The sequence below is a fragment of the Lampris incognitus genome, chromosome 10, assembly GCF_029633865.1.
Source record: "Lampris incognitus isolate fLamInc1 chromosome 10, fLamInc1.hap2, whole genome shotgun sequence".
NCBI lineage: Eukaryota > Metazoa > Chordata > Actinopteri > Lampriformes > Lampridae > Lampris > Lampris incognitus.
In genome coordinates, this window is record NC_079220.1 from 55,573,267 (window position 1) to 55,584,908 (window position 11,642).

An 11,642-nucleotide genomic window follows, 5' to 3' on the forward strand; every position below is an offset into this window, starting at 1 on the left:
TGACGGACTCACCTCATAGTAAGACTTGCCACTGAACTGGCCCATTATTACCACTCAGTATGCAGTACGGAGCACTGAGTACATCTACTACTACTACTACTACTACTTTCGGCTGCTGCCGTTAGGGGTCGCCACAGCAGATCATCCGGTAAGTCTTAGTTATGATCCGCGTATTTGATTTGGCAAAGATTTTACGCCGGATGCCCTTCCTGACGCAACCCTCCCCATTTGTCCGGGCTTGGGACCGGCACTAAGGATGCACTGGCTTGTGCATCCTTAGTGGCTGGGTTACTGAGTACATCTACTATATGTAGAAAATATATATGTGTGTGTGTGTGCGTGTGCGTGTGCGTGTGTGTGTGTGTGTATACATATATATGTATATATGTATATATACATATATATGCATGTGTGTATGTATATATTTATGTATGTATATATACACACAGACACACGCGATATATTGACGTGGTAAATACGTGATGCTGGACGCAGCTCGCTAGTCGGCGGTAACGCGACGAGACAGCGGCCATTTATTTTGAAAGGCATAACCCGGAAGTGGTAGTTTAACCTTAGAGAAGGTTGAAATGAAGCCCCCTGTTCCCAACGCGAGGCGTCGGAGCTGTCGCGGTCGTGTCAGCGCCGGACCCTAGATAAGGTAGGCATGTCATCGCACGGCTGCTGGGCCGGGGCTTCGGAGGAGTTCGGCCGCCCGAGTTAAAGTAAGCGTTTCGAGGCTGTCCTGTTAGCTAGCGCGGCTAATGCTCTCCGGAAGTCCGCGGTGGATGAGCTAGTTAGTCTCTAGCGCTGGTTTCCTTCTGGCAGGGTCATGACAGTAGCAAAAGCCTCTTCGGCACGTGGTCGTTGTTGTTATTTGGTGTAAGTAGGCGCTGATTGCCTCGTCGTCTTCGCGCCTGTAATTAGCTGTAATGACCTAATCCAGCTCGGCTTGTGTGGGGATGTGCCTCAGCATTAATGTGGGGTGAGTTGATGCCCACCTCTGGACCATATGACACTGCCCTTTGTGAACGCTGCCATCATTTCCCCTTTTAGCGTGGACGGCAAGGCTGTTGTGGCGACATGGTGGGCTATGACCCCTTGGCTCAGGGCGTTGCTCTCTCCCCGGAGGAAGCAGCCCTCGCTGGGTCAGCTGCAGGGATGGTCACCCGAGCCCTCGTCAGCCCCTTTGACGTAATTAAGATAAGGTTTCAGGTAAGTAAGTGTCAGAGGAGTTCATAGATGTCTGCAGTGTCACCCTCTCTGTGTGCCAAAGGCTGAAAGGATTGTGTCAAATATTTGAAATCTACCCCTGTTTGATATGCACCGCTCAATGTGGTATGTAGGTAGGTTTCATTCTCAGTCATCCATCCTCTTCTTCATGCTGCACACAGCTCCAGCTTGCACTCTACAGCTCAATGCAGTTGATGAGGGAGAAATACAGTCCTCCTTTAGCGTAAAAGAAAAGAGAAGAAGCACTCCACAGTTCATCCAAAGCTACCATGATGCTGCCACAACAGCCTTTCACAGAAAATTTAGTGGTTTTGGTAACACTTTAGTATGGGGAACATATTCTAAGTAAAAAAACTTAATTACTAGTGAATTAGTAATGATCAAGATGTCACTTTAGTATGGGGAACATATTCTAAGTAACAAAAACTTAATTTAGAGTAATTTAACACTATGAACACTTGTAGTTTTGTGTGTTGTTATGTAAGAACAGACCATATTCATTAAGTGTTAGTAAGGGAGAATAACTCTTCTTGTGGTACTACCACCTTATAAAGTCCATACTAAGCAAAGCATATTGAGATGGTACTACTAATAAGCACTAATTCTGAGGTTATAGAGGGAAAACTCATAGTTAATGGCTTACTGGTTGTATAATAAGGCCATGCAGAATAAGGCATTAATGAGTATGTAATAATGACCAATTAAGAGCCAATACATTGCTAATTTGCATGCTAATAAGCACCTAATTAATGGTGACTATATTCCCCATACTAAAGTGTTACCATGGTTTTAAATTGTAGTTTGTTTGTTATCCAAAGGAATTGAATCGAGTGCAACTGGACTTGGTTATATATCCATGAAGACGTTTCACCTCTCATCCAAGAGGCTTCATCAGTTCGCGCCTTTCTGACTAGACCAAGCTAGTCGGGTACAATCCTTTCCATCCATGCTACTGCCTGCAACACAGCCCACAAGTTATTACCAGCAGGAGTCACTCTGCTGTTTCACAGCAAAACAACCACATAGAGGGAATTTAGCGATAAAAATGGCTGTACATTTTTAAAATTACCACTTGAATTCACTACGACTGCAATAGCGTAATGTTATATAGCTTTTGTTGAACTGTGAATTTTTGGGGGGCTTTTTTTTTTCTTTGTTTTTTGTTTTTTGCACTGAATGAGGATAGAGAATTTGTCCCCCATTAATTGCATTAAACTAAAGATGGTAAGTTGGAGCTGCATGGCCAGCAAAAAGAAAAGATGGATGTCTGTGTATTACATGAGCAGTGAGTATAGAATAGGGATAGATTTCAATAATAATGAACTGTTCTTACAACAGTTTTAATACTATGTTTTCCCGTAGCTGCAAATAGAGCGGGTGTCTTCACGAAGGCCAGAGGGAAAGTACCGGGGATTAGTCCAAGCATCACGGTGCATTCTGTCAGAGGAGGGGCCATTTGCCTTCTGGAAGGGCCACATTCCTGCACAGCTCCTATCTGTTGGCTTCGGGGCAGTCCAGGTATAGGCTTTTTATAGTTTAAATCTGATTTCTCCCAATTTGTCCCTCTCTCTGGCAGCGAGAACTACAAACTAGGTGTAGCAGCCCTTGCCACTTGTGTGCCGTCAGCTTAGTAGTAAACACTTCTCACCCTTTTAAAAATGGCATCCTCAGACCACAACTAACACAAGTAATCTAATGTATTATAAACTACATTAAACTACCGGAACTGTTCTACTGTAATATTGATTGTTGTAGAACTGGTAGATTAGCTGTCCAACAGAAGCATCACCACATCATGTTTTAATCCTTTTCTCTGTGTGAGTAAGAATGTTTGTCGCTGCACCAGTGTTTGTCCTCCCTTCTCAAAAATGTCATCAGCGGTATATGGAGAGTGCCTCCACCCATGGTATCAATGCCAGTTGGTATAAGTAACCTGTAACCTGACTCCATGGTTCAGTTGGATGAAATAACTATCAATGGAGGAAAAATCCCAGATTCAGCTTTAATGTATGCACATAAATATACAAACATGAATACACAGACTTTGAATAAGTTCAAGTGTTAAACGTCATTGTACTTGGAACACAGATTTCTGCCCTGAACTCCAGTGTCAACATTTTAGCTCTTGCCTACTCAATTGCTATCGTGAAGAAAGACTGAAGAAATCACATTTTTCCCCCAGTCATCTTTATTGATATATTGGCTGTATTGGCTACAGTTGATACCTGGATGTTTTTGGGTGCCTTTCAGTTTGCCAGCTTCGAGTTTTTGACAGAGCTTGTCCACAAGAACACAGAGTTTGACAGCCAAATGCCAGGGGTGCACTTTGTTTGTGGCGGTTTGGCTGCCTGCTCTGCTACAGTGGCCTGCCAACCTCTGGACACGCTGCGGACCAGATTTGCAGCTCAGGGAGAGCCAAAGGTGGAACCTAATATGTTAATTTCAGTGTTTGTTGATAGAAATTTCTTTACTGCATTCAACTGTATTGGCTTTGATGCAATACAGTCACAGGGGTTGTTTGTATGGTGTGATAATCTATTGATTTATTTGAATTTGGACAAATACTTATGAGTTTTGTTTATCCTGGTGCTGATTTTGCATTGTCTGTCTTACTGCCTAAGGTGTATAGGAACCTGCGCCACGCTACCTCCACAATGTATCGCACTGGGGGAGTACTGACATTTTACAGAGGTCTTGCTCCTACACTTATAGCAGTCTTTCCGTATGCTGGCATGCAGTTCTTTTTCTACAATGTCTTTAAAAAACTTTTGGGACTGCCATCCAAGGGCAGCAACTCTGAAGGTCAGTGTAGATCAAATAATAGGTCTAGCATGTGGCTGTATTAACACCGTGTAAAATTGTTTTAACATACATTGTATTCACTCATTTAAAAAAAAAATCTCTTTCTTGCGCTTTTACTTTAACACTGGTTTTGCTCTTAGATGCTTGTTTAGAGAGAAGATGCACTTATGACCTCTGATGACTAGTAGTTCTCCTGATTTCCTACGTTAAATGCACTTATTGTAAGTCGCTTTGGATAAAAGCGTCGGCTAAATGACTGTAATGTCATGTAATGTAATGTAATACATGGATGCAGACGCAATCCAAAGTTAGTAATCTCTTGTGACCTTGTATGTCCTCTATTCAAGGTTACCTACGGAGCCTGCTATGTGGCAGTGGTGCTGGAGTGATCAGTAAAACAATCACATATCCTTTTGACCTCTTCAAGAAAAGACTGCAGGTGGGGGGCTTCGACGAGGCCAGAGTTAACTTTGGACAGGTATGCATGCTTGCAACGCTCACTGAATTGAACTTTAGCTCTGATGTGCATATGTCATGCATCATAACCTCTTTGTTTATCAAATGCAGGTGCGGAATTACAGAGGCTTTGTGGACTGTGTGTCAAAGATAGCCAAAGAAGAAGGTCCTCCTGCCTTCTTCAAAGGCCTCTCCCCGAGCCTGTTAAAGGCTGCATTATCTACAGGTTTCACCTTTTTCTGGTATGAGATTTTCCTCAATGTCCTGCGAACCTCAAGGAGAGCAAATGAACTCTCAAAGGACTTATAGAAAATAAGAATGGAAATTGTTGACTGTAAAAGGAGAACAGATGGCAAAGTCACTCACATAGGAATCACTTGCACATGACGTTCTCTTTGCACTCGGGTCGACTTATACGAGGTCAGCTGTGGGAGTTCTTGCTACGTTGTGTTTACATGTAAGGAGGGGAAAGATAATAAGCTCATCCTGTTCATGGTGTTTGTGTTATACAAAAACTGGTATACATATTTTGTATTTTAGTCTATACAACATTTTACTCTGGGTTTTTCAGCATTATGGATACTTGCTTTTTAATGTTGCATGCCATAGTCATTGCAGGAAAGTAGAGACGGACAGTTTCTCTCACTGACTACACGAACGCGTGTGTCTTTTATTTTATTCACAAACCAACCGCCCAAGCAACATGGTGCTGCTCCAACCAGTCTGGACACCAGCCTGGCCAACGTGGATGCAGATACACTCACACGTTTTTTTCAGTTTACCAATCTGGACACCAGCTTGGTGTCCAGGTGAACCTTGAATCTCTTGTATTTATCCTGCTGGGAAGGATTTTTGAGGAGGCGCACCACTCTGGTTGCTGTTAAACTGCTGAGAGCTGGCACCACATAATAGTGTTTTGTGATTTCCCGCAATGCGAACTGCGCTTCTGTCTGGGTGAACCAAGCCGAGGCTGACGACTCCTAGAACTACGGCAGCTTGAGAAAAACTGCATAAGTAGTCACGTTCAGAAAGAGTTGTCTCTGGACACGTCCAGCAGACGAAGGTCGGGGTCACCAATGTCTAGTGTTGCTGGTCTGAGAGTCACCAGACAAAATTTCGTTGCGTGCGCACAATGACCAAGTATCTTATCTTAGTCAGATTTCATATTCCACATTATCCCGTTTTAATTATACATATTTTTTGCATACATTTGTTTTATCATAACAGACCACTGTTTCATCCCCCTCCATAATAATGTTTAGCCACTTTATCCAACTCTGCAAAACTGATGAACAGTTGTGCTCCATTCATTCATTGTTAAGGTTACAAAGTGTGATTTTTTTCAGTGCAAAAATGGTATTAGTCAGAAACCCACATTTAAATTTAATTTAAGGGATGGATTGTAAATGATGGGGACTTGCCTTATATTGATATTTAATAACTAATGTAAGAGACAATGGTTCATATGCTTTGGAAATGTGTCATGGTTATTGTGTACTGGTGATATTAAGATTTGTAAGTTAAGTATTTATGTATGTGTTATGATGTACAAACGATTACAACCGGGTATATTGAAACGGGTAATGCACTTAAAAATAAAGTGAAAATCTAGATTAAAAACTTGTTAGTTTGAACTTTTCTTGTGATAATGTATTGGTGCCCTTGTACTGTTCTCAGACCCGTATTTTCAAAATGGAAATTTTTACGTTAAAGGACTACTACTACTACTACTACTACTACTAGTAGTACTTTCGGCTGCTCCCGTTAGGGGGCGCCACAGTGGATCATCCGTTTCCATTTCTTCCTGTCTTCTGCGTCTTCCTCTGTCACACCAGCCACCTGCATGTCCTCCCTCACCACATCCATAAACCTCCTCTTTGGCCTTCCTCTTCTCCTCTTCCCTGGCAGCTCCATATTCAGCATCCTTCTCCCAGTATACTCAGCATCTCTCCTCCACACATGTCCAAACCATCTCCATCTTGCCTCTCTTGCTTTGTCTCCAAACCGTCCAACCTGAGCTGTCCCTCTAATATAATCGTTCCTAATCCTGTCCTTCTTCGTTACTCCCAGTGAAAATCTTATCATCTTCACCTCTGCCACCTCCAGCTCCACCTCCTGTCTTTTCATCAGAGCCACTGTCTCCAAACCATATAACATAGCTGGTCTCACAACGATCTTGTAAATCTTCCCTTTAACTCTTGCTGGTACCCTTCTGTCGCAAATCACTCCTGACACACTTCTCCACCCACTCCACCCTGCCTGCACTCTCTTCTTCACCTCTCTACTGTATTCCCCGTTACTTTGGATAGTTGACCCCAAGTATTTAAACTCAAATGCCTTCGTCACCTCCACTCCTTGCATCCTGACCATTCCACTGTCCTCTCTCTCATTCACGCATAGGTATTCCGTCTTGCTCCTACTGACTATCATTCCTCTTCTCTCCAGTGCACACCTCCACCTCTCCAGGCTCTCCTCAACCTGCACCCTACTCTCGCTACAGATCACAATGTCATCCACGAACATCATCGTCCATGGAGACTCCTGCCTGATCTTGTCCGTCAACCTGTCCATCCCCATTGCAAACAAGAAAGGACTCAGAGCCGATCCTTGATGTAATCCCACCTCCACCTTGAACCCATCTGTCATTCCAACCGCACACCTCACCATTGTCACACTTCCCTCATACGTATCCTGCACCACTCCTACATACTTCTCTGCAACTCCTGACTTCCTCATACAATACCACACCTCCTCTCTCGGCACCCTGTCATATGCTTTCTCTAAATCTACAAAGACACAATGCAACTCTTTCTGGCTTTCTCTATACTTCTCCTTCAACATTCTCAAAGCAAACATCATATCTGTGGTGCTCTTTCATGGCATGAAACCATACTGCTGCTCGCTGATCATCACCTCTCCTCTTAACCTAGCTTCTATTACTCTTTCCCAAATCTTCATGCTGTGGCTGATCAACTTTATACCTCTGTAGTTGCTACAGTTCTGTACATCACCCTTGTTCTTGAAAACTGGTACCAGTATGTTTCTTCTCCTCTCCTCAGGCATCCTCTCACTTTCCAGGATTGTGTTAAACAATCTAGTTAAAACTCCACTGCCATCTCTCCTAAACATCTCCATGCCCCCACAGGTATGTCATCAGGACCAACTGCCTTTCCATTCTTCATCCTCTTCATAGCTGCCCTCACTTCCTCCTTGTTAATCCACTGAACTTCCTGATTCACTATCCCTACATCATCTAACCTTCTCTCTCTCTCATTTTCTTCATTCATCAGCAGGGGGAAACAAAAAAAATACATTTTTGCTTTTAACATTTTGCAGATTCAAAATAGTACTCGAGTTCCCAGCTTAAGTTGAACAGTATGTGGTCTTTTACTTGGCTGTTTACATTTGTGGGTAACACTTTAGTATGGGAAACATATTCTAAGTAAAAAAAACTTAATTTAGAGTAATTTAACACTATGAACACTTGTAGTTTTGTGTTTTGTTATGTAAGAACAGAGCATATTCATGAAGTGTTAGTAAGGGAGAATAACTCTTCTTGTGGTACTACCACCTTATAAAGTCCATACTAAGCAAAGCATATTGAGATGGTACTACTAATGAGCAATAATTCTGAGGTTATAGAGGGAAAACTCATAGTTAATGGCTTACTGGTTGTATAATAAGGCCATGCAGAATAAGGCATTAATGAGTACGTAATAAAGACCAATTAAGAACCAATATGTTGCTAATTTGCATGCTAATAAGCACCTAATTAATGGTGACAACGTTCCCCATACTTAAGTGTTACCGATTTGTGAATATAAAATGTACCATATGAAATCAAAAGATTTCACAAAAAAGGTTTTCCCCTATCGATTTTCTTTTCGTTAAAAAAATCCTCTTTACACAAATAACAGGGTTCCGCGGGGTCTTAAAAAGTCTTATATTTGGTCTAAACTGTCTTAAATATGATTTTGATAGGTCTTCTCTAAATGTGTTCGAGGGAAATGTCCGGGCTGCAACGCAAGCCCTACAGTAATAGTTCCGCTCCAATAACCCGCATTGAAAGAAAACAACATGGAACCAATAGTCACTACTCCGCAGCCCCCCCGGTCAGTTTATGGGTGAACACCGAGCTACTGTTGTGTTTGTGCCGCTATATTTGTTCTAAACTGTGTCTTAAATATGATTTTGATAGGTCTTCTCTAAGTGTGTTCGAGGGAAATGTCCGGGCTGCAACGCAAGCCCTACAGTAATAGTTCCGCTCCAATAACCCGCATTGAAAGAAAACGACATGGAACCAACAGTCACTACTCCGCAGCCCCCTCCGGTCAATTTATCGGTGAACACCGAGCTACTGTTGCGTTTTTGTCGCTACATTTGCTCTAAACTGTGTCTTAAATATGATTTTGATAGGTCTTCTCTAAGTGTGTTTGAGGGAAATGTCCGGGTTGCAACGTAAGCCCTACGGTAATATTTCCGCTCCAATAACCCGCATTGAAAGAAAACGACATGGAACCAACAGTCACTACTCCGTAGCCCCCCCGGTCAATTTATCGGTGAACACTGAGCTACTGTTGTGTTTGTGTCGCTACATTTGCTCTAAATTGTGTTTTAAACATTATTTTGATAGGTCTTCTCTAAGTGTGTTCGAGGGTAATGTCCGGGCGGCAACGCAAGCCCTACAGTAATAGTTCCGCTCCGATAAACCGTATGGAAAGAAAACGACATGGAACCAACAGTCACTACTCCGCAGCCCCTCCGGTCAATTTATGGATGAACACCGAGCTACTGTCGCGCTTGTGTCGCGTAGCGTGTGTGACGCTGTTAGTCCGCGCCGAGAGCTAAATGAACGCTAACGTCTTTAGCTTCTGTGTGTTGCTTTTCTAACTCCACGGGGAAGCGCAAGTTCAACTGCCAGTGGTTGGAGAAAAGCACCGTCCATCGGTGGTAACCGGTGGAGGTGGGGGGTGTTTTTGAAGCCCCGCTTGCAAACGGCCGCCATCCGCTCGGTGTTCGCCGCCGCTGCGGCGACATCAGGGATACTCCGCCTCCGGGCGACGCTCGGGTCCACGCCGGCCCTGAAAGCGGAGGTGCTCCGGGCGCTCAATGCTGCAGCTAAACGCCGTTCCTACAGCACCAACCGGCGAGGGCGTAGGTGACTTTTTTTTTTTTTTTAGAAGCATCCTCCCGGATTCAGAAATAGCGAAAACACCCGCGTGCGGTGGTGACAAAACTGCCTCCAACACGAAATGTGGTCTAGCGGAACCAAGTTTGGACCAGACGACCAAAACCAAGCAGCCGGATCTGCATGTACGTTTCTGGGGGGGAGGGGGGGCAAGTTCGTTGGAGGTACCGGGGGTCACAGTTTGTGGGGCATGCAAAAAGCACAGCCGCGCTCCTGCAGCGACCAGGACACACGCCCACATCCGGCGTCCCGCCCGCAGGGGACACCCGACCAAGTCCGACCCACACGTGGACTAAAAACACGCGATGTCGTGTGGCTTTTCTGCACCTTAACTCTCTCAGCCTGGGGAACGACACAAAAGTAATAAGCTGTTGAATTGCTGTGAAACCTTTCCCCCTGAAAGCTGCCTGACTCTTTTAGATTTGTACATATGCACTCCGGTTTTGTTTTGATGTTCGTCTGTTCTTTGTTTTTATTATATTATTATCATTTATTTATCTTTGTAACTGTCTGATGCCCTTATCGTATTCTTTAGATGTAGGTGTATAATTGTATTGAACCTGATATGTGTTAATACTATATACCTGTTTTTCCCCTGTAAAATGTTTTATTGTTCAGTTTAAAAAAAAGGAAGGAAGGAAGGAAGGTCATTTGAGCAAATAACCTCTTAGAATTTTCTTGTTTACAGGGCATTAAAATGTGTCATAGATGTGAAGCACTACTGTTATTCAGTGGCACTGACTGTTATTCAGTAGTACTAACTGTTATTCAGTAGTACTAACTGTTATTCAGTAGCACTAACAGTAATAGTTCCGCTCCAATAACCCGCATTGAAAGAAAACATGGAACCAATAGTCATTACTCCGCAGCCCCCCCCCCCGGTCAGTTTATGGGTGAACACCGAGCTCCCGTCGCGTTTGTGTCGCTACATTTGTTCTAAACTGTCTTAAATATGATTTTGATAGGTCTTCTCTAAGTGTGTTTGAGGGAAATGTCCGGGCTGCAACGCAAGCCCTACAGTAATAGTTCCGCTCCAATAACCCGCACTGAAAGAAAACAACATGGAACCAATAGTCACTACTCCGCAGCCCCCCGGTCAATTTAAGGGTGAACACCGAGCTCCCGTCGCGTTTGTGTCGCTACATTTGTTCTAAACTGTCTTAAATATTATTTTGATAGGTCTTCTCTAAGTGTGTTCGAGGGTAATGTCCGGGCTGCAACGCAAGCCCTACAGTAATAGTTCCGCTCCAATAACCCGTATGGAAAGAAAACGACATGGAACCAACAGTCACTACTCCGCAGCCCCTCCGGTCAATTTATCGGTGAACACCGAGCTACTGTTGTGTTTTTGTCGCTACATTTGCTCTAAACTGTGTCTTAATATGATTTTGATAGGTCTTCTCTAAGTGTGTTTGAGGGAAATGTCCGGGTTGCAACGTAAGCCCTACGGTAATATTTCCGCTCCAATAACCCGCATGGAAAGAAAACGACATGGAACCAACAGTCACTACTCCGCAGCCCCTCCGGTCAATTTATCGGTGAACACCGAGCTACTGTTGTGTTTGTGTCGCTACATTTGCTCTAAACTGTGTCTTAATATGATTTTGATAGGTCTTCTCTAAGTGTGTTTGAGGGAAATGTCCGGGTTGCAACGCAAGCCCTACGGTAATATTTCCGCTCCAATAACCCGCATGGAAAGAAAACGACATGGAAGCAACAGTCACTACTCCGTAGCCCCCCCGGTCAATTTATCGGTGAACACCGAGCTACTGTTGTGTTTGTGTCGCTACATTTGCTCTAAACTGTGTCTTAAATATGATTTTGATAGGTCTTCTCTAAGTGTGTTCGAGGGTAATGTCCGGGCTGCAACGCAAGCCCTACAGTAATAGTTCCGCTCCAATAACCCGTATGGAAAGAAAACAACATGGAACCAACAGTCACTACTCCGCAGCCCCCCCGGTCAGTT

At 43.7% G+C, this 11,642-nt stretch overlaps 1 protein-coding gene across 1 annotated transcript; it reads left to right on the forward strand.

Moving 5' to 3' along the window:
* Positions 1-593: 593 nt before the first annotated feature.
* slc25a19 (solute carrier family 25 member 19) lies at positions 594-6,108 on the forward strand. The gene is made up of 7 exons (XM_056288497.1): positions 594-658; positions 1,054-1,212; positions 2,593-2,748; positions 3,481-3,651; positions 3,852-4,032; positions 4,380-4,510; positions 4,600-6,108. Exons 2-7 carry the CDS (start codon positions 1,081-1,083, stop codon positions 4,795-4,797), a joined length of 969 nt encoding a protein of 322 aa, XP_056144472.1. The 5' UTR covers positions 594-658; positions 1,054-1,080; the 3' UTR covers positions 4,798-6,108.
* Positions 6,109-11,642: the final 5,534 nt, after the last annotated feature.

Coding starts and splice junctions, on each gene's coding strand:
- slc25a19 (XM_056288497.1), top strand. CDS start 1,081: ATGGTGGGCTATGACCCCTTGGCTCAGGGCGTTGCTCTCTCCCCGGAG. Junction 3,652..3,851: donor CAGCTCAGGGAGAGCCAAAG/GTGGAACCTAAT, acceptor TTACTGCCTAAG/GTGTATAGGAACCTGCGCCA. Junction 4,511..4,599: donor CCAGAGTTAACTTTGGACAG/GTATGCATGCTT, acceptor TATCAAATGCAG/GTGCGGAATTACAGAGGCTT.